The following is a 25,728-nucleotide window of genomic DNA, read 5'->3' on the forward strand; positions in this document are numbered from 1 at the left end:
GGGGCTCGGCGGACGGGCAGCGGGGGCAGCCAATGGGCGGGGCGGGGCTCGGCGGACGGGCAGCGGGGGCAGCCAATGGGCGGGGCGGGGCTCGGCGGACGGGCAGCGGGGGCAGCCAATGGGCGGGGCGGGGCTCGGCGGACGGGCAGCGGGGGCAGCCAATGGGCGGGGTGGGACAGGTGTCATGGGGCGGGGGGCGGGGCGGGTGGAGCGGCGGGGCGCCTGGCCAATGGGGGGAGGCGGTCGCGCAGCAGCAAGTGTAAGGAGGGGAGGGCGGGCAGCCAATGGGCCGTGGGAGGGGGCGGGCCCCGGCTCTGACGGGCAGGTCTCTGGTTCCGTGGGGAACCAAGAACCGGGCGGCGCCCTGAGCGATGCCGCCTGTGGCCAACGGCTGCGAGGATCTCTGCTGGAAGGTCGGAGCGTTCTAGCCAATGGCAAGAGGGGGAAGGCGGGCTGGCTTGACGAACGCGGCCTCCAGCCAATCGGCATCCTCGCTGTCCGCAGGCGCGCCGGCCTCGGTCGCCAATAGGCGAGCCGCGTGGGCGGAACCGGGCTTTGAATGGCCGCCCCGTCCTCCAATAGGCACGCCCGCGGGGGGCGGCCTCCAGCCCCCGACTAGCCCCCGGCTCAGCCAATGGCGAGTGCGAGCGGCCGCGATCTCCCGCGAGCGACGGCGGCGCCGACCAACGGGAACGCGCGGGGCGGGGAGTGACGGGCGACGGGGCCAATAGCGCGGCGCCAGGGGGCGGGCGCGAGCGGCCGGCGGCGCAGGGCGGGGGGCGCGGGCCAAGCAGGAAGTGGCTGAGGAGAAGCGGCCGCCGCCGAGGGGCTGGGCGGGAGCCGGGCCCCGCCGCCGCAGGTAGGCCCGGGCGGGGCGGGGCGGGGCCGGGCGGGGGCCCGGGGCTGCGGCCCGGGGGGGACTGAGGGGGCCGGGGCGGCGCCCCCGGGGCGGGGGGGTCCGGGGCCGCTCCCCCTCCCCCTCCCGGGCTCCCGGGCCCTTACCGGCCGCGGCTCGGGGCCGGGGCCCAGCGTTCGCCGCCCGCGGGGGCTAGGGGGGGTGGCGGGCGGCGGCTCCCCGCGGCTCCCCGCGGCCCCGCCGCCTCCGGGGACGGGCCCCGCTCGTCCCCGCCCTCCCCGCGAGCTTCCCGGGGGGCGGTGGAACGGCCCCGGCCCGCCCCCTGCGGCCCGGCGGGATGCGGCGGGGCCCGGCTCGGGGGCGGCTCCGGGGCGGCGCTGCTAGCCCGCACCTGCCGGGGCCCGAGCGCGGCCTCCTCCCTCCCCGCCCGCCCGGGGGCTCTCCGGGCTCTCCCCCGGGGGCCCGGGCTCGTCCCCCCCCCCCCGCAGCACCCCCGGAGCCCCGCGGAGGTCTCGCCCCGCCCCGCCCCGTCCCGTCCCTGCCCCGGCTGCTGGGGGCTCGGGGCGGTTGCGGCCCCCCGGTGAAGCCGCCCGGGGCCTTCCCCCCGCCTCGTCCTTTCCACGTCCCGAGGGGGGCGGGGGGAGAAGCGCCTGCGGCCTCCCGACCGGTGCGGCGGGGGGTGGATGGCGGCGGGGGGGGCACAGAGGGCTGGGGCCGGCGGAGGCCCGTCGGTGGCCCTTTGTGTTGGGGCCTGGCTGCCGGGCGAGCTTCTCGCCCCTCCGGTTCTCGAGGGGCTCTGCAGGTCCCCTCTGCTTCCCGCCGCTGCCGCTGCCCCGGAGGCGGTGCTGGGAGCGGGGTGCGGGGGTCTCTGAGCGCGCCCCGGCTCCTGGGGAGGACGGCACCGTGCTGCCAAATCGCCTGGGGCTGGGGAGGGGGGGCCTCCCGGTAACACCGGCCTTGGCGGGGGAAGAGAGCGCAGGAGGCGCAGAGGGGATCTCGTCGCGGCCTTTGCGGTGCAGCGTGCGTGTTTTGGGAAGGGGCTGGGCTGGGCGGGGGGCGTCTCGGTGGGGCTGCTGCTTGTGGCTCCTGGCCGCTTCCTGAGGGGCCTCCTGGGTTTTGTCTGCGGGAGGGGGGGCGGTCTGGTGGTGAGAGCGCGTCGTTTTGTTTCCCAGCCGCTTTCTTTATCTTCTCTCTTTTCGCGGTCTCTGCCCCTGAAAAGTCCCTGATTGCCCTGGTGCTCCCTGCGCAGAGCTGGGTGACGGGCAGCCCCGGGGGGCCGTGGTTATCGGCCCATCGTGAATTTAATTCCGAGAAACTTCTCCAAAGGGTGAGCAGAGAAAGCCCCGTGGCCCGGGCGCTTAGGTGTTAAGCAGCGCGTTAGGCAGGGCGGCTGGTTTGTGGGAACGGCTGCCTCCCAGGGCGTATTTTTAGCACGTCTGAGGAGGAAAATGAGCGCCCGTGCTCGCGCTGCGCCCCACATGTGGCTGCGCTGGTGGGGGCAGGGGCGGGAGGCCTGGCACTGCTGCGGCGCCGAGTTCCCCACCGGGAGCTTTCCTGGCCGGGCTGCGAGGAGCGGCAGCAGCTCCGCCGGTGCCTTTCCGCCGGTGCTCGTGCTGCAGCCCGCTGCGTGTGGGGGGGCCCCGGCTGCCCGCAGGCAGCGCTCGAAGTCTGCGGGGCCGCGCAGAAGCGCCCGGGCCGAGCTGCTCTCGGGGGGCGGTGGGAAGCTCCCGCGAAGGGGCCGGCAAACCCTCCTGGCGCTGCGCGGGGCTCCGCGGGAAGCGGGCCTGTCGCTCGCTTCCTGGGTTTATTCTGCTCTGGTTGGGTTCTCCTGGGCCACGTAATCCCTGCTTCTGCTAACGTGGGACTGCCTCCCACGATGTATTCTGTAGGGCTTTAATTTATTTGTCCCGTAAAGCTCCTAAGCACGCATCTGGGTACTATAAAATGCAAACGTACGATAGCAAGCGAGCACGGCTCTGGCGTGGGGCACTGTGGTGTGTGACAACGGCGAGAGAACTTCGTGTTCCTGCCTTCTGGCGTCCGACGCGGCGGATTTTCTATTTATACCGCTAGAATAAACGGGGTGTCCTGGCCGAGGTTAGAAGCTGTACGTTGTAGAAGTCGGTGGGATGAAACAGCACAAAACGCGTTAGGGCGGAGGTAACCGAGTTTGTCTTCTGAAAACCTGACAAATTATCCGGCACGTGGACGGCTGAGCTGGGAGTCGGCGGCGCCCCGCCGGTGCCGTCGCGACGTCGGAGGGAGCGCGGCCTGCGCAGCACCGAGGCGAGGCCGGGGAGCCGCGACCTGACTGCTCCTCGCGCCCTGGAGGATGGCGGCGGCCGTGGCGAGAGGCTCGCGGTGCTGCGCAGGGCGCTTCTGCAGCGAGCGCCCGCAGCTGCGCTTCCTTCCCTGCCCTGAGCTTGCCCCGTTCCTTCCCGGGGGTTTCGCGCCACCGCTCTCGGCCACCTGAAGGCCGCCGGTCTTCCGGGTTAACGTCCCTGTGCGTCCCCATCGCCGTGCGGCCGTCTGCGCCGAGCCGCGGGGCGTCACTCCTGCCCTCCGCATGCCCGTCACGACCCGGACGCGGTCCTAGGCGAGGGCAGCGTTAGGCCGAGCGCCTGGGGCGTCGTGGTCGTGCTCCCACGAGCCGTCTGCCCTGAACCACGGGAGCTCTTCCCGTGAGCGCCGGTGCGGGACCCGCTCAGAGCGGCGAGGGCGGGCTCTGCCTCCCCGCACGGACGCCGGGGCCGCTCGGTGCCAGCCACCGCCGCGGGAACGCCTGCCCGGGTTTAAAAGCCTCATTTCTCAGGCCGGCCAAATTGTCGCCGTTCCTGGATCTCGTCCACCGCTTGTTTGTTTTGATATTTCCAGAAGTTAGCAGATGGTGGAGCCTTAATTCTGTTAAACGTAGGGGAGTTTAATCCCCCCGGCCTCCGTCGGGACGCGTGTCGTCGCCGCGCGGGGCCGGGACGCGGCTGTCGGGGTGGATCTGCCCCGGACTGCAGGGGCAGGGTGCGGAGAGCCGAGGGCAGCGCTCAGCTCCCCGCTGCGGCGCCTCTGCTGCCCGGCCTCGGGGCGCTTTGGGAGCGGGCTGTTCGTGCCCGGGCAGGGGCACCGGTGCGAGTGCTGTGCGCTGGGAGCGGCGCCCTCCTCCCCACCGCCCCTTCACAGCTGACGTTAGATTTGCCCCTTGCAAATTTCCCCCTTCCCTGCGCGCGACCCTGGCCCGTCGCGCCCGTCTCTCCCGTCCAAAGCACTCCGACGTGCTCGAAGCGGGGGGCTGCGGCTGCCCCCCCCTCGTCTGCTGCGCTGCTGGCAATACGCGAGGTGCCCTGCCTGAGCGGGACTAAAAATACGAGCTGCTCGAGCCCATCCTCCACCAAATAACTCGGCCTCCTCGCTTAAAGCCTCCCTGAAACCCGAGGCAGCGGCAGGCCGGCAGCTGAGGATGCTGCATCGCTGGAAATCCTCCTGCTCGCGGCGAGTGGGAGTTGTCCTGGCTAAGAGGCTTTGGCCCGACGCGCACCGGCCGCCGCTGCCGCCCTCCCTGCTGCGCCCCGCTGGTGCCTGGCGGCCGCTCTTCCCCGCGGGGAGCCCGAAATGGCCGATGGCTCGGCGGCAGAAGATGGATTTGGTTCCTTCCGAAATTCTGTAGCGCTCAGAGCAGGGACGGTCGGGGCACGTGCGACAACAGGCAGGGTCTAAAAAGGAGAGGGCAGCCCCGCTGCTCCCTGCAGCTGCCAGCGGGCGCTGGGCGGTGTGGGAACGCCGGCGCCGTTCGCGCGGTGCTCCGGGCCCTTGAGCCCGCGTCCAGCTCGTCACGTTTGTTTCGTAAATCCCTGCGCGGCCTGAGCAGAGTGAGTCCTGCTGGCGCAACACCCGCGCGTTTCTTGCGGCTGCTGGGCCGCAGCGCGGCTGCTCTTTGCTCCCCAGGCCCCTGCTTTTGGCCCCGGCTGAGAGGCGCGTGCCGGCGGGGCTGCCGGGCTGGGGCCGAACCACGCCGCGGGTCCTGGGCACGGCGCCGCGTGCAGCCCCGCGGGGCGCTCCTGGGCGCGGGAGGGAGGGGTGAGGAGGGGCCGTGGGGGCGCAGCGGTGCCCCTCGGTGGCAAATTAATAATTAAACCCTCGCAGTGCCTTCAAGCGGCCGTTGTCTGCGCGCTCGGCGCCAGGCTGGGCGGGAGCCTGGCATCGCCCGGGCTTCGCTGGGACGGGCCCCGGAGCTGGAAGGAGCTGGCTCCGTTCGGGTCCGCGCTGCGGGGAGGGGGCTGGCAGCGGGACGGGCCGCCCCAGAGGGCGCTCAGGGGGACGTGGGGGCTCGGGACGCCCGGAGCTGGGTGGGGACAGGACGGAGGAGGGGACCTCGGAGCAGCCACCTGGGCACGAGCGTTCGGTGCCTGCCCGGCCGTGTCGGCGAGCGCAGGAGGGCAGCGGGCTGGCAGCGAGTCGCGGCGTGCCGGCTGCGGGCGCCGGCTGGCCCCGCTCAGCGCCTGCCCCCCCCCCTCGCGTTCGGAGGCCTCGGCTCCCTCCTGGCTGCTTCCCTCGGCGCCCCGCTCCCCGCCTGGCTCTGCCAAAGCTGCCGGGACCACGTCCCCGGCCGTGCGGTGGGCGCGTCCCTGTGCCACAGCTCGGCCTCGGCGTGCGGTGACCGAAGCTCTGCCGGGACCCTCTTGTCCACGTCTCTTCCTTTCGTTTGGGTCCTGGGGCCAGCCCCTGCAGCAGGCCGGGTGCCGAGTTTTGGGGTCGCGGCGCTGGGGGGGCGGGGGGCTGCAGCGGCAGCGAGCCCGTGCCTCGAGGTGCCTCTGGCCGCGCCAAGCTCGCCCGCCCGCTGCCGCCCGCCGGAGCGCCAGGGGCAGAGGAGCGCGGTGCTGGGCCCGTTTTCTGTTTATTTTCTCTGTTTTTCTCCCCCTGGCCCTCCCCTCCTGCTCCAGCCGTCCCCGCTGAGCCCCGGCCCGGTGATGTCGCGCTGGGAGCGGGACCGTCGCCTGCCAGCCTCCTCCTGTCCTTCCCTGTGAAAGCCGAGCCCCCCCGGCCCTCCCCCTTCCTCTTCTCCTCCTCTCCCTCCGTCCGGAGCCGTGCCAGGAGGTCGGTGCCGGCACAGCGGCCGCCTGCCTGGGGGCACCGCAGGGGCTGCCTCGCAAAGGGCTGCAGGATGCGCGGGTGCCCCGGGGGGCGGAGGGGGAATCTCCGGGGTCGGGAGGGCGCAGGCTGCGCGGGCGTGCGCCGCAGCTGCTGGGCGAGCGGATGCCGTCGGAGCTGGGTGCTGGCCGGGCGCGAGGGGGAGCGGAGGAGAGCCCAGGACGGGGTGGGCACGGAGAGATCCCGTTGGGAAATCCCACCGGCCTTGGGTCACAGCGCCTGCTCTGCCCCCCGCAGCGCTTCGCTGCCCTCGGTGCTTCTGCTCGGCCTGGTGCCTTTGTCCTCCCGCGGGGGCACCTTTTGTTCCCCGGGGCCAGGAGGAGAGGGGCCGTGGGAGGTCGAATCCCCTGTCCCTGCATCCCCGGATTGAAGGCTTCTGCTGGGCAGGAGCTGTTCTCGGTGGTAACCTTTGTTCCTTTCCTGCTCTGTGAGCTCTTCCCGAGCCTGGCTGAGTCCCCTCTGGCTTTTCCATCGGCAAAACTAATGACGGTTGTGGAAAGCAGCGAGGGCAGCCACCGAAGGTGGAGGGTGGGGAACCGCTCGGGCACCGCGCTGCGCACCGGGGGGGCCGCCGGGCGCTGCCGTGCCTGAGCTGGGGCCAGCCCGGATCGCTCCGTGCCCCGGTTTCCTCCCGTGCAGCGGGGAGGAGGGGCAGAGCCCCAACTCCGTTACGAGTGCGATCTCGTTAGGATGGTACCTGCGCGCCGGGCCTCGCGACGGAGGGAGATGTTTGGAGGGGGAGAGGAAAACCAAGTCCTGGAAGTGGCTCCTGCCGGCCAAGCGTGCGGTTCCTGCCAGGCGGCTCGACCTGTGCTTCCCGAGCAAGCTGCCCTTCTGGGGGGCTCGCTAACAGCTGGCTGCCAGTCTAATAATCTCTCTTAAAATCCTTTCATCTCTGAGATCTTGTTTGCTCTCTGGCCTTAGCTCGGTTTGGACACTGAAATTACACTGACCCGCGTCGCTTGGAAAGCATCGCCTTGGTTTCACCGCGGCTTTGCGCGCCAGCTTCACGCCGAGGTGCTGGGGCGCCGCTCGCCGTCCGGCCGCTCTCAGGAAGGTTTTGGTTTGGGGGCACCCCCACGAGGAGCGGGGCGCCCTCCTGCCCGGGGGGGGGCGGGGGCTGAGCGCTGGGAGCAGAAACCCGCAGCGTCGGCGCAGAGCCGCCCCTTGCAGCGCGCCTTCCTGCCCCGAGCCTCCGCTGCTCGCGCGGCACAAGCACCCTGCCAGCCCCCGACACGCGCCCGTCCTTCTGCCCGCACCGCCCCTCGCCCACGGCACCCGGGCAGCGGTTCTGCCCCTGCTGCGATGGCTGGGGGGGGGCACACGAGGGGCTGCTGCGCCCGGGGCTGGCGCTGCGGATCCCCCTCCCCCTGGTGCCGGCCGCTGGCTGGGAGCGCGGCGCCGGGGGGCAAGGGGAAGGGGAAGGGGAGGGAGCTGCCTGCTGCTGGAATAACCCCGGGGGGGGCTGCTGGGGGCTTCGCTGCCCCCTCCCCGCCAGGTGCGGGGCCGTGGACGGAGGCACCGAGGCGGAGAAAAGCCACCTGGGGTGCCGGCAGCCTGCTGCTCCCGGGATTCGCCCCGCGATGCTGGCGCTTGTTTGGCTCGCGGGGCGCAGCCGCTCTCCCCGGCGTGGGCTCGGCACAAAGGCCGGGCCTCCCCGGCGGGGCAGCGCTTCCAAAACGGCGCCGGCAGCCCCGGGAGGGCCACGGGGGCCGAGCTGTGCGTGGCTGCCGCCCGCCAGGTGAGCCTGCTCCCGTTCCTCTCACGCCGAACCCGGCGGCGGCGCCTTTTCTCCGGGGCCCTCCCGGCGCTGGCGGCCCCGCGGGAGGCCGGCGGTCGAGGCCTGGGGAGCGGTGGCACGGGGACAGGCTTTGTCAAAGGTTTCCTCCGTGCCTCGGAAGCTAATCCCGCCGTCACGTGGTGCCGCGGCTCGGCGCTCCCGCTGGCCTCGGACGCAGGCAGGCAGGGCCACGGCCCCGCGCGGCGCACAGGGGCGGCGGGGGGGGCTCCGCGCGGCAGGCGGGTGGCGGAGGGTGCCGGCCGCCCGGCCGTCGGTCTCGGTGACGGCTGGCCCGTGGGAGGCGAAGCCCCGGCGAGGGTCGGGGAGGGAAACAGGAAAAGCAGGCTGTAAAAGCAGCGAGCCCTTGGCGCGGGCCTGGCGTCCGGGCTTTTGTCTGGGCCCTTCGGGGCGCCCGGCGTCAGGGCTGCTCCCGCAGGCAGCCCGGGGGCTCGGGGGCAGCGAGCTCGTGGCAGCCTCGTGGCGGGACGAGCACGAAGCCCCCGGCGCCCTGCGTTGCTGAGCCGCCCCTTGGCAAGGCCGCGGGGCCGTGGATAAGGCTCGGGGCCGAACGCAGGTCTCGGAACCCCCCCGAGTGCTGCGGGCGGTGCAGGCGAGGGCAGGATCCTCCCAGCGCGGCCTCAGCAGGAGGGCCGCGAGCGTCGCCTCCCCGCGAGCCGTGCCTGGCCTTGGCCGGGCAAGGAGGAGGGAGCTCTGCTTCTCAAGGAGCCGTGGTTGCTGGAGAGAGCTTCGGTTCTTAATCTGTAAATTTCCTCTCGTAGCGGTAGGCTGAGCGAGCGGACGAGCCCTAGAGCTGCCCGCTGGGTGGCTCTGGCTGTTGTTATTCCAGCTGCCAGCCTCCCCGGCCCCCGGGGGCTCGTGCTGCTCGCCCCCAGCCAGCCCGGCTGGCCCTGGACCCGCGTCGCAGGCGGGACGGGGCTTGGCTGGGGGGCACCAGTTAAAGGGAGCTTGGCATCAGCACGTTTGGGCCCTGGTTGGGCCTTGCTCTGGTGGGGGCCGACCCGGCGCTGGGAAATGCCCGTCCGCGTCTGTCTGCTGTGTCCTGGGCTCCGAGCGGCCGCGAGGCTGCCGGCACACGGGAGGTGCGGCCCTGGCTCCGGACCGGCGAGGATTTGCTCCCTGTAGCTCAGCGCGGGCTCTGCGTTACTGACCTCCTCCCGTGTCCCTCAGGGGAGGCGTTTGCAGGCGCCGCTGGGGGGGAATTTTGGGCGCTGCGTGCCGGGGCGAGGCCCCAGGTCCTGCGGTGCGGGACCGGAGAGCCCTGCACAGGACCAGAGCTGCACCCGCAGGCACGCGGGGCCTCTCCGAGAGCTGCGCCTCGCGGCGCGGCGTCACCGGCCCGGCTTCCTCTTCCTGCCCGAGAGCGGCCGAGACGCGGCCCCACCACGGCGAGGCCAGAGCCGCGCGGCGCCCGGGTGCCTGTGGCGCCCTCGGTAAGCGTGGAGCCGGCCCGGCCCCGGCTCGTGTCCCGCGTGGCGCTGAGCGCCGCGTACGCGGCCGGGCCGGAGCAGATCCGCCCGGCAAGCACCGCGCCCGCTGGGCAGCCAGGGCGCTTTGGGGAGCGGGCGAGCCAGAAACCTGCTGCCTGAAAGCGAAAGCCCGGGGGGGGCGCTGGGGCTTGCTTCTGCTCGCGGTGCCGGGTTTTCGCCGTGCGCGTAGCGGGAGGGGGCCGCCCTGCTGTCAGGGCCCCTGTGCCCCCACAGGGCCGGTGTTAGCGCGGCGCTGGGGGCTTCGCCTCGCAGCCCCGGGTGCGCGGTGGGGAGGCGCCGCTCGGCGTTCCCACCTCGGGAGCTGAGGGTCGGTGCTGGGGGCACAGCCGGGGAGGCAGCGGGGATGGGGCCGGGGGGGGATTCGAGGAGCCTGCTGGTTTCACGCCCAGGGCCTGCCCAGCTTCTGCCTCGAGCCGGGGCCTTGGGTCTCATGTGGCTCGGCAGCGGCGTGGCAGCCGCTGGTGGGGAGCGCAGCGGGGCCAGCGGAGCGTGTTCGCCAGGGCTAACGCCTCTGCGAGGAGGTTTTCGGGGAGGGACAGGGTCGGCTGCCTCCAACGAGCCTGCGCCCCGTGAGCTCTGATGTGCTGTTGGTGGTGGCCGGGGTAATGAGCGGCCGCTTTCGGACGGGGCGGCTGCTGTCCTCTGGCTTCAGGCCGGGGCTGGGGTGCGGACGGGTTCTGCAGCCTTTGGCTCTTCCCTTGAAGCCGGAGGGGATTTCTGGACCTTTTCCCAGCACCGCTTTGGATCTTTGCCCCTTTCCCTCCCCCGTGCCTCGGTTCCCCGAGCCGTGGAACCGGGCGGCCGGGAGCACCCCTGGCGGCGATGGCTGCAGTGGGGCCCTGCGCGGCTCCGCTCGCCGCTCCCCCGGGGGGCAGGTGCCTGCGTGTGTTACCCCTGCCCCCGGCCAGGCGGGACGGTGAAAAATACCCCTCCCTTCCACCCCTGCCTTTGGAAAATAGTTCTTTTTGCCTAAGAAAACAGTTGTGTCTTGAGCTACCAAAATAACTCCCCGTGTCAGCACGGCGGGGTGGAGACGGAGCTGGGCTCTGCCCACCTCTGTTGTCTCCTTTTTGCTGGGGGTCACGGCTGGAGAGCAGGGAGAGGGCTCGGGGGACCTCAGGCTTGGGGTTTCGAAGAACAGCGCTCGTGGGGCAGGGACCTGCCCGTCAGCACCAGGCACGGGGGAGTCCTGGGGTACGGGGCCCTGTGCAGGGGCTCCCGCTCGGTGGGCCGCCGTCTCGGGGAGCGTGGAAGCCCTGAGCGGTTCCCCAGGCGCTTCGTTCCTGTCCCAAAGCTGTGAGCTTTTTTAAAAGATGGGTTTGATCAATCAAATGGACCCAAAATGGGTTTCGTTTTTAAAAACAGGGGTGCTAAAAGGAGGGCACAGTTGGCTGAGACCAGGGTAGGGCGTACAGAGGTGACAAAGGCGTGGCGCTCTTTATCGGGGGGCTGGGAAGGAAGCGATCTAAGGAAACTAAACAAGTATGATCGGTTAATTTATTTAATTAACTGATTAAATTAACAGTAATATATTTAAAACCAATCTGTGAGCCCAGAGAAATCGGGGGCTGAAGGTTTGTTCTCTCCTCTCCCTGCCGCAGCCCCTGACGACAACGGCCCTGCTCGCGGCGGGTCGGGGCATCAGCGCGGAGCAGGAGCGCTCCGCCAGGCCGGGCGCCAGCCGGGCTGTGTGCGGTGGCGCGCTCGGGCGCTCGGCCCCCTCGCTCGGAGAGAGGAGCGGCGGTGACGCCAGGCAGCGCTTCGGCGGCGGGGCTGGAGCGGGGCCCCCGTGTGTGTCCTGCCCCGCGTCCTGCCCCCCGTCCTGCCCCCCGTCCTGCCCCGCGTCCTGCCCCTCCAAGCAGCTCCGTGCTGGGGAGGGCACAGCGGGAGGGCTCGGCTCCTCGGGGCTGCTCCCAGCCGTCCCCGGCACTGCGAGGAGCTGGGGTCAAGCCTCGAGGACCTGCCGTTGTCCCCAGGCTCGGCACAGCTCGGGGCTGCCGCCGCCTTGGGGATGGAGCCGTTCCCCCGCGTGTCAGGTGGAGGAGGATTCCCCTCCTCTTTTCTTTTTGGGAACCTTTTTTTTCCCAGTGCAGCGACCTGCTTCTCTCCGCTTTACTGCGAACGTTTGTGTCCTGCTGAACGGCGACCGGAAAAGTCGCTTGGAAACCAAACGCCCGTGGGGTCGCCGTGCCGCTCTCAGCAGAGATCCCGCGCTGCAGAACCAGATGGCAGCGCTGGAACGGGAGCGCGGCGTTCGCTCCTTCCCCTGCCGCAGGACCGGGGAGCCTGGTGCTTCTCCTCCTGGTCCTCTCACCGAGGCTTCTCCCTGAGGTCGGGGCCGAAGTCCCGCGCAAAAAGTCGGTTTCCTGCACCGGGGGCTTTACAACGTGGGGTGCAGTCGGTGAGATCTTGCAGAAACGAGGCAGCTTCACCAAAGCCACTGGTGGCGAGAGATCTGGGGGGCAGAGAGCAGCGGTCCCCCAGCCAGCGGGGTGGGATGCAGGCAGTCAAGGCAGCAGGCTGCAAGGGCTGATTTTGCCGTTTGGGGTCAAGGTTACCTGCCCTGCTGTAGTACCGTCTCTTCCCCGAAGCGTGTTTGATTCCATCCCAAAGTGGAGTAGGACGTTTGGTTAAAAAATACGTGATTGTGGGGGAGAGGAAGAAGCACCGTCTCGTGCTCTTGGAGACCTTATCCCTGTGTGTTTCACCCCGCCAAAACAACCTGCCTGTTGCAAACAAAGTCCCTGCTGCTGTGGGGCTGCCGAGGCCGGTGCTGCAGTGTCCCCGGCTGGCCTGCCCCGCTCTCAGGAGCTGCTTCTGGGCAGCGCCCGGTGCCCGGGGCGGTGCTGCTGTGGCCCAGAGGGCTCGCGTGGCCCGGCGGGAGGTTGCTGGCCTGCAGCTTGGAAGCCTGTTGGCGGTGCTGGTCTCTCCTGGCTGTTCTGCTGTGAGGCTGTTTGTGCTTCAGGTACGAGCCCAGGAGAGCTGCGGTCGCTGTCGCGTGCTCGGGGGAGACCCAGGCTGGGCTCCCCCGAGGCCAGATCCTGACAGGAGCGCAGCGGGCACCGGCGCTGCTCGTTTCTCCCGTCTGCCTCCGGTTTGGGAAAGGAAAAACGCTGCAGGATGGAGGGGTTTGCAGCGGGAGCATTTGGCCCTCGCGGACGTCGCAGGGTCTCTGAAGAGGAGATCGCCATGGAAGCTGAACTGCTCCTGCGAGGATGCGGGCCCGCTCCTTCCCCCGAGCGGCGCAGGCGCTCTCCTGGCCTGTGACACCGCGCTCGCTGCCGGGGATGCTGCGCTGCCAGGCTGCAGCCATCAGCAAAAGCCTTTCTGCGGCCCGCGGGGAGCTGGAGCGTCGCCTTCTGCTCAGCGTCACAGCCCGGGCGAGGCGAAGGGAAGCGCTGAGCCGTCTTCACCGGGGGCGAGGTGCTGTGGTCTGCAGGGTGGGAGGCTCAGGCAGGTACGTGTCTGAGACGAGGCACTCTGGGAAGCTGCGGCTCGTGTTCGTCCCCAATTAGATACGAGAGATCGTCAGGAAAGCAGCTTCGTTAGCGCCGTTGTCCGGCCGGCAAGAGCCAAGGGGCTGAGGATCCGTCCACGCGTGCATCCCGGCTCTCATCAGTGAGCGGGCAGGACGGAGGTGGCTCCGGGAGGGATGTGCGCGTGCGTCCCTGCGGCACCTCCCGTGGCAGCTGCGTGCTCGTAGCGCGGAGGTGTCCAGCCCCGGGGGCTCGGATCCGCTCGCCTGCGCAGCAGCCCGTAGGGCGAGGCGGTGGGCGACACGGTCCGAAGATCTGGCAGCCGAAGGTGCCTCTGGCGTGCCCCCAGCCGGGAGGATGCCGCGGCTAACCTGCGGAGACGGACGCGGCGGGTGTTTCGCCTGTCAGTGCTTCGGCAGGTTTCGGAGCAGAGGCTCAGCTCCGGCGCGAAGCGTGGCACGGCCGAGGGCTGCCAGCACCGCGCTGCAGGGGCTGGTGTCCCCGCGCCGCCGGCAGCAGGGCACGCGGGCTGCGCTTGTCCTTTGGGGCTGCTGGGCGTCCGCTGAGCCCACCGCTGCCTTGCGCACGGGGCAGCTCTATTCGGGAGGCGGTGCACCTGCACCGTCCCCGTCCGTCCACGGGGCCCGGCCTGCCGTGGTGCAGGACCCGGCGGGCTGGCGGGAGTTGGCCGTGGTGGCTGCGTTCGCTTGTACCTCCTACAGCCTTTGGGACGAAGGGTTTGGGTTTGGTTTTTTGCTTTGCTGCCTGATGGTTAGGGGTAACCGGCTGCCCCCTGCGGGCAGTGCCGCGGTGCCGTCCCCAAGAGCATCCTCAGCCCCGTCCTCCCGCCCAGCAGCGCGGTTATCCCTGGAGGTCTGAGCCCTGCCTGTCTAAGCCACATCCCCCGTCTGCAGTTTAATCCTGGGATTTCTTACCCGGCCCCCGGGGGCAGGAGGAACATTTTTCCCTTTGTCTCTGCTGCAGCCACGTTTGGAAACCTGTCGCCACGTCTCCTCTCAGCCTCCTCCTCTTCATCCTCTGCTCCCCAGCCGTGTCTTTGAGGCCTCCTGCCCGAGCCTCGGCACCGCCTGGCTCCTTCCTCCTGCACAGCCTCCGGAGCTGGCCCCGGGGAGGCCTCGCTGCTGGGGGGCGAGGACAGCTCCTGAGGGGCCTCGGCCCCTTCCGCGGCCTCCTGCGGTGACTCGCTGCGAGCCGCGGAGGGCTCTGGCCTCGGGGCAGCGCTGCCTTTGCCAGTCGGCCTCCCTCCTGCTCAGACTCTCCCAGGACGCCGGGATCCTTTTGAACTCTCTCCTCCGGGCTGGGGATCAAAAGATGCTAAGCAGACAAAGCAGGAAAGGCAGAGAAGTGCCGTGATTTGCCCCAGGGCCTCAGGGCTGGGGTTCAAAGGGAAGGAGGCATGGGGATTTTGTGGCTGGTGTGGAGTAGGCGAGGAAGAAGCAGGTTCCCGTCCTTGTTTTGCAGGGGTTTGGTGCAGAGCAGTGGCTCTGTGCTGCCTGGTGAGCTCGTGGTGCAAGGGAGAGCCCAGCACGAGGGGGGTCACGACACGTGGGCGCGCTGATGGCTTCGTCTGCGTCCTGGGGTCGTGGTGCTAAAGCTCCTCTCCTCCCTCTCTTACAGACTCTGCCGTAGTCCCCACCATGGGTGACATGAAAACTCCAGATTTTGACGACCTTCTGGCAGCTTTCGACATTCCCGACATCGACACGAACGAGGCCATTCACTCCGGCCATGAGGAGGCTGACGCTCACATCAAGCAGGTCCCTGGGGAGCCGGGGCCCCCTGACCACGTCCTCCCGCACGCGGACATCACCGCGGTCAGCGTGATCGTCAAGAACACCGTCTGCCCCGAGCAGCTCGATGCCCTGGATGGGCGCAGTAAAGACGGGCACGTCATCGGGCCCCGCTTGCTGCAGAATGGCTTTGGGGCCACCGAGATGCCCAGGTCCCCCACCTCCAGGTCCGTGGAAGCTGTGGCCTCCTCCAATGGGGAGTGCTGGGTGAAAGAAAAAGGTCCCAAACCCCTGGATATCTTCTCCCATTTTAGTCCTGATCCCAACGAAGACAACGCCGCCAACCTGATCGACAGACCTCGAGAGTGCAAGCCAAAGGAGAAGTCCCTCGCCGTGCCCTCCCTCTCCCCGTCGCCCACCCCGTCGCTGGACTGCAAGGAGCCCATGGGAGAGAGCACCGAGAACCTGCCCCCGGCTTTCCCGCAGCCCTTTGAAACCAGCCAGGCAGGGGGTGCAAACGGGTCCCCTCCTACAGTTCCCTGCATCAAAAAAGAGGAGTCTGACTCGGAGGAGGTGGGCCGCGAAGCCAGCCCGAAGGGTTTGGCCGCAGCCCTGGCTGACAGTCCCTTGGAGCACTTGAAGTCGGTCACTGTTCGCTACTCCGCAGGTGATTCTCCCATCGCATCGTGGCCCGGTTCCGACCCAAACCTCGACAGCAGCACCAGCAACCTTCCTGAAGTGAAGCGCTCGCCCACCAGCCCCCGGGAGCCGTTCTTCAAGCCTTCGTCCCCCCTGGTGCAGAGCCCCAGGCTCCCCCCTTCTCCGAAGCAGCTGGATGACATCGCCCTCAAGGAAGAGCAGGAGGCTCTGGAGAAGTCGATGGGAAGTCCACAGAGTATGTCTAGCGCTGAGGAAGAGGAGGAAGAAGACGACAACAACAACGATTCCCCTTCTTCCAATTCCTCGCGCCCCCTGAAAGTGCGGATTAAAACCATCAAAACGTCTTGCGGCAGCATCACCAGGACGGTGACCAGGGTCTCATCAGACTCAGAGCCAGGCTCCACCAAGGGGGCGGCTGAGCAGAGCTCTCAGGAGCCCTCTCTTGAGGGCATCAGCTTCTCGGGTTCAGCAGAGAAAGAGGACGGGATCGTGCTGGAGGTGCCCAAGGAGAAGATGGATCTCTCCAGCCCCCTGAAAACCATCGAGGGGCCGAAAATTGTCAGCGTTCAGCTTGGCAACGGCACCAAGATCAAAGGGACCGTCCTGCCGGTCTCCACCATCCAGAACGCCAGCAGTGCCATGCTGATCGCTGCCAGCGTCGCTCAGCAGAAATCCGTGGTGCTGCCGTCCAAGACGGGCAAAGCCGTGGCCAAGAACATCATCAACCTGGTGCCGCAGACCCTGCCCAAAGCCGACACGCGGACCAACGTCAGCACCGTGACGCAGACCACCACCATCACCACCACGGCCAACCAGAAGGTCAACGGCACCACGGTCGTGATGGTGCAACCGCAGAAACCTTCCCCCACCATCGCGGGCACGGTCATTTCCAGGAGCCAGTCCAGCCTCGTGGAAGCCTTTAACAAGATTCTCAACAGCAAAAACCTCCTGCCAACGTACAAGCCCAACCTGAACCCCCCGGCCGATGCGAGCCTCACCCTGCCTCCGTTCGGTTACCGCTGCCTGGAGTGCGGGGACTCCTTCGCCCTGGAGAAGAGCTTGGCTCGCCACTACGACCGGCGAAGCATGCGCATCGAGGTAACCTGCAACCACTGCACCAAGCGCCTCGTCTTCTTCAACAAGTGCAGTTTGCTCCTGCACGCCCGGGAGCACAAGGACAAAGGGCTGGTGATGCAGTGCTCCCACCTGGTGATGCGGCCCATCGCTCTGGATCAGATGATCGGGCAGCCGGACATCACCCCCCTGGTCTCGGTCACCTCCTTCCCTGCGGGCAAAGTGGCCGGCGTGGCTCAGGACGCCTTGGCCGCGGCCAACGGGGCTCCGGACCTCCCCATCCTGCCTCTGAGCAGCGGCTTGGAGCAGACCAACTACAGCTGCTTCAGGTGCCTGGAGTGCAAAGAGCAGTGCAAGGACAAGGCCGGGCTGGCCGCGCATTTCCAGCAGACGGGGACCACGGGGACGACCAGCAGCACGGTACGTGGGTGCGGCGGGCCCGAGGCTGCCTCCTCGCTGGCACGTGGCTCGGGGGCGGCCGGCGCGAGGGGAGCAGCAGCTGGAGAATCCGCCGGGTTGTTGTGGGGCTCCGTGGGGCAGCTCTTGGGGCAAAGGTATTTCTTGTGCCCGCGTTCACCGGCCTGCCGTGCGGGTGCCTGCTTGGCAGAGCTGGCATCGAGCTGGAGGAGGGAGCGGGTGAGCGGCAGCCCCCGGCGCCGGCTGTGGAGGCGCTTTGTGGGAGGGCAGCAGCAGGCTGGATGTTACAGCCGTGACAGGCGGGCCCTGGACAGCACCGGGCAGCAGGGCAGGGCTCTCCAGGTGCCATCCGAGCAGCTCTGCCCCTGCGTGCCTGCTGCGAAAACCACGCACGAAGGAGAAGGTGAGAGGCGGGATCCAGTCCCTGCCCGGAATTGGGGGGGGTGTTGGCAGGGGACAACGCTGCGCGGGGGCGCGGGGGGGAGAGCAGTGCCCTGCCTGCCGGGCAGCCCCTGCGCGGCCATGTTACAGCCGTGGCCGCTGCTTCCTCTTTCCGTTGGCTTGAAGCACAAATGGAGCCTGGAGAAAGCAGGGTGTGTGTTTTTTCTCCTGCTTCGAGAGCTAACCTTGAGATGCGTGCGCTTCCTGTTGTTGCCAAGGCATCCTGGTCTGCTGGGCAGGCAGCATCCAGCAAACGCAGGGCTAATGCTGCCGAGAGGCGACCCCTGAAAGGCAAGCAGAGAGCGCAGGCCCCCAGAGGAGCCCAGCCGTCCCGCCTGGGCAGGACGGCACCCCGGCCCTCCTCACCTTCCCTTCTGTCCGCCAGCTTCCCCGGCACGGGAGGAATTTGCTGTTTCCTGGTGCCTCTGTTTGCTTTGAGGCGCTGCTGCTGTAGCCGGGACGCCGCTGGGACGCAGCCCTGCTGTTCCGGAGCTCTGCTTTCTGCTTGAAGGTCACCCAGGCTCACGTGCTTGTGTGCCTGTTTCACGGCCAGACCCTTGTGTCCCGTCTGCAGACAGCGGGGGGGCCTTAGAGCATTTCTGGGGCACGGGAAGCATCCTCTCAACAGGGAGGATTTCCTACTCCCATCCCCTCTCCTGACCCTGCTGCTGACAGGGGTCGAGCTGCGAGCTGTGCATGGGGTGCAGCGACGTCAGGACATGCTCTGGGTCTCCGGGGCTGCGGCAGAAGCAGTGAGAGGGCGCAGAGATCCCTGCTGGGGGAAGGGGGGCCGGGGGAAGGCGTCCCTGCCTCCCCGTGGGTGCCAGCTGCCCGGGAATGCCGGCAGAATGACGCTGGCGGCTCTGAGCACCCGTCTGTGGGACTGCTCTAGCTCAGAAATTTGACGTGAAGTTGCTGGCGGGGCACAACTCTATTAACAGCCTCCACCTAGCCACGGCAGCGCTGTCCCCAGACCCAGGGGCAGACTCCTCCCTGGGCCGGCCCTGCCTACAGCCAGCCTCTTCTGTCCTTTATCGCAGCCCGAGGCAGGAGAGGCGGCAGGGGCTGGCACTGGGTGGGGGCCGCCTGCGGCAGCCAGCTCAGCCCGCACTTTGCCGTCCCTGTTCCGGTTTCTGGGCGCTTTCCAAGCATGGGGCAGCTCTCAGGGAGCGGCGGGGTGGATGCTTTGGCTCCTTGCAGGCAGCTTCTCCCTTCCAGCAGCCTCCTCAGCGGTTCCTGCGCCGTCCTTGCCCCTCCCAGACCCTGCTCAGACCCGAAGGTGGCCGCAGGATTGGGCCCAGCCTTTCCCATGTCCCTCCCTCCAGGCGCAGCACTTGTGCGGGCAAGGCTGGCTGCTCCTGCTGGCTCAGCCTTTGTCCTTGGCTGTAAAAACCCTGCCGTGTTTATGGACCTGCTCCTTTCCTTCCTCTCCCCACCTTTGCTCTGGTTATCGCATCTTCCAGGGCAGCTCCTTCCATTGGAGGCTCCCTCCTGTTGCCCTGAGCCCTTGCCAGCCTCCCCCCTCAGCACCCTCGTGGCCGTGCCCTGGTGTGGAGGTGGAGGCGGCTGTGAAATGGGTTTGGAAGCTGGTTTGAGCGAGCCCCCGCTCCCTCCTTGCAAAGTGGCTGGTGCCAGGCTAACCTCAGCACACGGTGCGTCTGGGATCCGTCTGCGATGAGAGGCCTGGAAAAGGCGTCTTGTCTGCACGGGAAGCACGCTCAGCAACCACCCAGCGAGCTGGCACAAGCCGCTGATCTCCTAGAAGCGCCCTGCCTACAAGCTGTCTGTTCCCGACGCTTTCTCTCCCCCGGCAGCACAACGAAGGGGCTGAAAAGCCCCCCGCACGCACGCCGCACGTCGGGCTGAAGCTCTTTGCCCTTCTCCCCGCAGGTTTGCACGACGTGCCCCATGATCATGTCCAACCGCTGCAGCTTCAACGCCCACCAGCGGATGCACAAAAACCGGCCTCCCCACGTCTGCCCCGAGTGTGGGGGGAATTTCCTGCTCGCCAACTTCGAGAGCCACCTGAAGGAGGCCTGCCTGCACTTCTCCCGGAGGGTGGGGTACAGGTAGGGCTCTGCCGCTGCTGAGGCTTCTGCTGGGGCCGAGGGGACTGGGAGATCCCGGGGCGGGTGGGGGGCCGGTCTCGGGCAGGTTTCCGTTCAGCAGGGGGGGCAGAAACCCACGTTCCTCCTCCCCACGGGTGCTGGATGCGGGGCTGAGGATGAAATTCTCGCTTCGCTCCCTTCTTTGGCTCTCCCCCCTCCAGCCCCAGGGGAGTTTTCCTCCTGGCCACGGTTCTGACCTCAGTCAGAGCTGGCAGCATCAGACCCCCGCGGGCTCTTCCAGCTCTTCCTGATGAGCCACCAGCAGCGGGCAGGGCTGGTTGCTCCAAGCTGGAGTCCTCCTAGAACTGGTGGGGTCCTGGTGTCTCCTGGGGCTTGGGGGCTCCTGCCAAGTCCCGCGGGCAGGCAGGAAGGAGCGAGCTGCCCCTGCGGCAGTCGTGGGCTCTCGTGCTCTGACTGCTCCTTGCTGCTCCCGTCTGGACCTCGGCGTGCCCTGGTTTCAGCGAGAAGGCTGACTCCCCCGTGCCCTGTCACCCGCCCCCTGCCTCACGCTCTCCTCCGCTCTGCAGATGTCCCAGCTGCGCTGTGGTGTTCGGCGGGGTCAACTCCATCAAGTCCCACATCCAGACGTCCCACTGCGAGGTGTTTCACAAGTGCCCCATCTGTCCCATGGCGTTCAAGTCAGCCCCCAGCGCCCACGCGCACGTTTACACGCAGCACCCTGGCTTCAGCAACCAGCAGTCCAAGTAAGTGTTCCCTTCAAGCTGGCGCCCTGGCCGGTCCTGCTGGGAGGACCAGGAGCACTCCCAGTGGGTGGGGGAAGCGCTCAGCACCGGTGCAGAGAGCTGGGTCCCTCTCCCTTTTATTTTCCCATCACTTGGTGTGGGCCAGACTGCTCCCAGGGCTGCTCGCAGCCCTCCTGCCAAGGGGCGTCCTGCACGACTCTCTTGACCCAGACCTGGGCTGTGCTGACAGCGGCCTTTTCCTCCGACAGAATGATTTACAAGTGTGCAATGTGCGACACGGTCTTCACCCACAAGCCGCTGCTCTCGTCCCACTTTGACCAGCATTTGCTCAACCAGCGGGTCAGCGTCTTCAAGTGTCCGGACTGCCCGCTGCTCTTTGCCCAGAAGCGCACCATGCTGGAGCACCTCAAGGTAACGCTGTGGCCAGGCTCAGTGCTCTCTGCACAACCTCCTGGTGCCCCTTGGCCGCCCCCTTTCACCCCTAATGACCACGATGCTTCAGAGCTGAGGGGAATCCCTCAGCCCCACGCTGGGGCTGAAGGAGGAGGCGGCACCGCATCGGCTGCGTGCTCACCTTCCCTCGGCGCTGGGGATCTGTGCCCACGCCTGAGTGTCCCTTGGGGGACAAAGTCCCCGATGTGCTGTGCTCCCACACCCTTATCAGGATATTGATAAGCCTTTTACAGGGATGTCCTGGGGCTGGATTATGGCTATCAGGTCATCCCCAGCACAGCAAGGCCCGGTGTCTCCCCTCCCGCCCCGGGGCTGAGGGCAGGAGGGTCCATCTGTGCGGAGGGAGGCCTGGAGGCCACTGCAGGTTTTCCTGCAGTGCTGGAGGAAAATCCTGGCCACGGTCAGCTGCCAACACTCTGGTCTTTGCTTTCCAGAACACTCATCAGCCCCAAAAACCCAAGGACGACCTGGCAAAGAAGGCGGCTGTCCTGCTCACACCAAAGCAGGAACCTGTCGAAACCCCCGTGTCCAAGATTTCGGAGGAGTCCTCGTCCTCCACAGAGGAGGATGAGCCTCCCAGCTCACCAGAGCTGCGCAAGACAAAGCGGAGCCGCTTCCAGCGCAAGACAGTCAACAAGTCGAAGGGCAGCGGGTGGACGTGCGGGGTTTGCCACTCCTGGTTCCCAGAGCGTGATGAATACGTCTCCCACATGAAGAAGGATCATGGCAAGGTGAGGAGGAGGCCAGGGGCTCCGGCTCTGGCTCTGCCAGAGGGCCGGGCACCCAGGCTCCGTGCTGGGCCCAGGGCATTCTCTGCCTCGGTGTGGGCAGTGCTTCGCCCCCCGTACAAACCTGGTCAGGAGCCCGCCTGCTCGCGGAGGCTTCGGGGAGCAGGGCTGTTACCTGTTGTGGTGAACAGCAGAGAGCAGGAATTTGTTTCCCCAGTGTGCAGCCATGGGATGGGCAAGGAGAGGAGGTCGGAGGCGGTGCTGAGGTCCCACATCTGGCTTCTCTGCACAACTGGAGGGCCTGACCGTCTGGTCTCAGCTCCCTGTGCGGTACCCACCTGCCCCTTTCTTTCTTACAGTCGGTGAAGAAGTTCCCGTGCCACCTGTGTGAGCGCTCGTTCTGCTCTGCTCCCAGCCTCCGGAGACACGTGCGCGTGAATCACGAAGGGATCAAGCGCGTCTATCCCTGCCGGTACCCACGGCACCTTCTGGGTTTGGCTGAAACAGGGCGGGCCTGGTTCAAAAGGGGCGAGTGGTTTCCCTGTCAGGCTGTTGTGGGGAGGATAACGTTGTAGAGGGTTGAAGCGTGATGGGGATTTAACAGGTGTCTCGGAAGTCAGATGGAAAGAAGGTACTGAGGGAGGGACTCAGACTTTTATACCCTGCAGAGGAAAGCAGATGAGAATATTTGCAGTTAGAGCAGTAAACTGGGGGGGTCAGGATGCTGGATGCAGCTTTCCTAAGGGAGCCAGGGCTCAACACGCGCACAGTCGTGCTGAAGCAGGCCCGGGGCTCGGCTCCTCGCTGCAGAGCATCGTGTCATTGCCTCCCTGCTCTGGCCCTGCAGGTACTGCACAGAGGGCAAGCGGACCTTCAGCAGCCGGCTCATCCTGGAGAAGCACATCCAGGTGCGACACGGGATCAAGGTGACCGACCAGACAAAGAGCCAGGAGGTCGTTATCGCCCGGATAGGGACTGGCCCTACGCAGGTATGAGGTCACCGGGGGTGCTCGTAAGGGCCTTGTGGAGTTTCCAGACAGGGATGAAGGCGTCTCCGTGAGCCCTGACCCTGGTCCCTTGTGCCTCCACACGTCCTGCGGTGCCTGGGACTGGCAGCTCCCTCCCACCGTGAGGCCCGGTGGCTGCTGCGGGGGCGTGGGCCGCATCTCGGCATGGTTTGTTTAGCTCCCGTCTCTCCTTGCCAGCGTGGCAGGGACCGAACTTCGCTGCCTCAGCCTCTTGCTATGTTCTGGGAGAAAATGCAAAACATCCCGTCTTGCTTAGAGTTTGCTTGGGAGCAGTCCCAGGCTGCGTGGGGTGAAGGCACTTGGCGTGAGGGGCAAGAGCAAGTCAGAGGCAGTTTGTGGGATTCCCTTGGCTGGGGTTACCCGCGGGGGCGCAGCTCCTGGGGCCAGCCAGGAGCGGTGGAGTCACTCCCCCCGTTCAGCCTTTACCTGAGCAGATACCTGGAGGAGCCCGCTGGGGAATTAGTGAGCAGGTTGGGGTTCTGCTGGGAGCTGCTCGGGCCAGGCACCCACGAATCCCAACCTTTGTCACAGGTGTCCAGCCGGAAGCGGAAGCTGTCCTCGGACGAGGGTGACTCGTGCAGTGAGGAGCCTGACAGCACTACGCCTCCCTCCAAAAACCCCAAGGGCGACCGCAAGGCGCCTTTCCGGTGCCGCAAGTGCGGCTACCTCGCCAGCAGCTCAGCCGACTTCCAGGAACACATTCCCCAGCACCGGACTGACGAGAGCTCCCACCAGTGCCGGGAGTGCGGGCTCTGCTTCACCTCCCAGGTCTCCCTCAACCGCCACCGCTTCATCACCCACAAGAAGAAGAAGGGAGCGGGCGAGATGGAGGAGCCGGGGCCCCGGAGCCCCCTTGAAGGAGGTGCCCAGCACATGACCGATGGCAAGCTGTCCTGCAAGGTGTGTGGCCGCTGCTTTGACAGTCAGCTGAACCTCAAGACACACTTCCGCACCCACGGCATGGCCTTCATCCGTGCGAGGCAGAATGCAAGCCCTGAAAACTAGGGCCCCGGTCGAGGGGTACGAGACGTGTATATAATCAGCACAGAGCGATTCGCGAGGAGGCTGCTGGAAGCCCAGCTGGGTGCCACCTTCCTCCCTCCTCCTGGGCAGCGTTTTGAGACAGGGTCGCGTGAAGGAGCTGTGAAGAGATGAGAGCTGGCGTGTGCGATCTGGCCTGACTCCGTGTGCCCTGCGCGCTGAATCTGCTCGGCCACGTCCCTGCTCGGCTGAGTGTTCGCCCACCCCTGCTCTGTGGGCGAGAGCAGGGCGAAGGCAGAATTTCGGCTGCCTTATTGTGCAGCAGATGAGGGGCAGAGTCCATGCTGGCCACCCTGCCCCGGGGGAAACCCAACGGTCTGTTTGCTGCTCTGTTGTCACACGGGGCCACGGCTGCCCCACAGCTGGTCACATCTGTGCGGAGGGACAGTGGCCTTCCTCGCCCAGGGACGAGGACAGGGAATGACATCTCCCCACCCTGGGCCAGTGTTGGCAAATCACAAGTCACTGCCTCTTCCGATCTCGGCTTTTACGCCGCCTGGACCTTGTGCTGCAGCTCAGCGGCTTTCTTCTTGTTCCCTCTTTCCCAGGAACCTCTCCCACATCCCAAGAACCAGCCTCAGCTGCGGTCAGCTGTGCTGGGAGCGGCCGTGTTGGGCTTTGCTGCTCCTCTGGGAGGGCTGGAGCAGGGCAGGACCTGGGGACCAGGGGAAGACGTCTCCACCGCCAGACAGAGCTGTCTGTGCTGACAGTAACGTCACAGCAGGATCCACCTTTTTTTTTTTTTCCTTTCCCTTTTCTATGTTGCTTATTTTGTATCTTGCCGGGAGTAGGGGGGAGAAGCCGATTCCAGACTCGCGGCCGCTCTCCGTTTCTGCAGAGATGCTGCTGCTGGCCTGGCCCCTCCGCGGCTCGGTCCCGGCGCCGCTCACCCGCGAGGTTGCTCTTCACCATCGCTTGCACTAACTCGAGGCGGCGCCGGTGTCAGTGTGCTCGTTTTGCACCCAGGGACGGCCAGGCGCGAGGCCCCAGCCTGTGGCCTGTCACGGGGAGGAGGAGTTACTTTCAGTCCGCACTGGAAAACAAGCGAACAGAAGCCTCTCGACAAGCTCAGAGTGAGCCCTGGTGGCGTGGGCTACCCCGGCAGCGCTGCCCCGAGGCTGTTCCTCGGCGCCGCAGGGAGGTTTCGGGGCTCTCCTTGGGCCCCATCCTGGATCTGGGCCGGCAGCGGCTACTTGCCGAGCGAAGGGGCCGCGAGGAGGGGAAGCTGCTGCCAACGCGCTGATGGTGAAAGCTTTTGCCTGGCTTTTCCAAGGGGCGATGCCATCATCCAGTGCTGCTCGCCCAGCACCGAGGGCTTTGCTACTGCCCGGCCCGCAGCGGGGGCTCGGCCGTTTGCTGCTCCTCTTCCACACGACGCTCGCAGCCAAGCAGCTCCTGGCGTGGCCGAGCTCCCCGTGGCCGCGGTGAACCACGTCCTGTGCGGGTGCGAGAGCTTGGCCCTGGCGTCCAACCGGCTGAATGTCGTGGTGGGGGCTCACCCATGCGGGGCTGCTGCTGCATCCCCCCCCCGTGACCTTCGGGGAAGGAGAATAACAGCCAGAAAAGAGACTTTCTACTTGTTCTGTTTGTTTAGCGCCTGTGCTTGGGGTAGGGTGTTTGTGTGAGTAATTATTTCAGTAACTTAACTTTGGGCTCCTTATTTCCTTGTGAATAACATCTAACACGCTGTGTAAAGTTGTATCATACACTAAAAGTGACAAAAAACTACTGTTGTGATTTGGGTTGCTTTTTTTTTCTTTTCAGTTTTTATTTTTATTTTCTGGGGTGGGGAAAGATGGTTTGCTGGGGTTGGTTTTGGTTGTTTTTTTTGTTGTTTTGTTTTTGTTTCAGGTGCAAGGAGGGGGTTAATCCTCCCCCTTGCTGCAGGTGGATTCAACTGAACGGCACACACAGAAAGGGGGGGGGAGGGGGCTTTTTAAAAATAAGAGAAATAAAGTAAATTAGCAGTTCCCACAGCCCCCAGGCCAGACCCCCTCCTGGCAGGGGGGCTCTTTGCCTCCCCAACCCCATTGACCACATCGTTGTTTCCTCCATCGTCGTCTCCCCGACCCCTCTCAGCTGTAGCACGTGGGGCTGTGAACGTGTAAATGATGTTTAATAATAGAGAAGAACCTAAAGTTTCTACGAGTTTTAGAGGAAGGAAACAAAACAATTTGCTTTGTAATCTCTTGGTTTTCAAGCACTTCAGTGCCTTTAGCTCAACTTCTGTTAAAGCGTGGGGGCGGGGGGGGCGTCTGTACACTTGTTTTTAGGGGTTGTGACCTGATTATGCTACATTAAAACTACGGGCACTGCAAGAGGCTCTCAGGTATCCTTTATTCTTGTAGTAATAATGCAATTAAACTTTTAGTGGTTTAACCCCTGCTGTGCCTGTGTTACTTACGCAGCCCCCACAAGGGCTCCAGCGGCTGCCTGCTGCTCTCCTGCCCGCTGCGACGAGCGGTGGTCCTGCCCCACAGCGGGGTCCCTCCCCCCCGCCTGCCTCCCCCGAGGGGCCTTGGGCTGCCCTGAGCCCCCCCCTCACCCCAGCAGCCCCCAGACTG

General features: G+C 66.7%; 1 protein-coding gene across 3 annotated transcripts; it reads left to right on the forward strand.

Annotated features, from left to right (window-relative positions):
• Positions 1–214: 214 nt before the first annotated feature.
• ZNF687 (zinc finger protein 687) lies at positions 215–25,125 on the forward strand. 3 transcript variants are annotated; one of them, XM_080569954.1, is made up of 9 exons: positions 215–413; positions 14,398–16,664; positions 18,993–19,171; positions 19,738–19,914; positions 20,163–20,325; positions 20,802–21,098; positions 21,455–21,567; positions 21,943–22,084; positions 22,655–24,243. In XM_080569954.1, the coding sequence occupies exons 1-9, from the start codon at positions 230–232 to the stop codon at positions 23,126–23,128; spliced, it is 3,996 nt and encodes a 1,331-aa protein (XP_080426080.1). In that variant the 5' UTR covers positions 215–229; the 3' UTR covers positions 23,129–24,243. The 3 variants fall into 3 exon arrangements, with proteins under 3 accessions (XP_080426080.1, XP_080426082.1, XP_080426081.1); XM_080569956.1 differs by lacking the exon at positions 215–413 and adding an exon at positions 724–859 and having other exon boundaries at positions 22,655–25,125; XM_080569955.1 differs by lacking the exon at positions 215–413 and adding an exon at positions 9,158–9,226.
• The last annotated feature ends 603 nt before the right edge of the window (positions 25,126–25,728 follow it).

The sequence above is a fragment of the Anser brachyrhynchus genome, assembly GCF_964034855.1.
Source record: "Anser brachyrhynchus genome assembly, chromosome: 28".
Lineage (NCBI taxonomy): Eukaryota > Metazoa > Chordata > Aves > Anseriformes > Anatidae > Anser > Anser brachyrhynchus.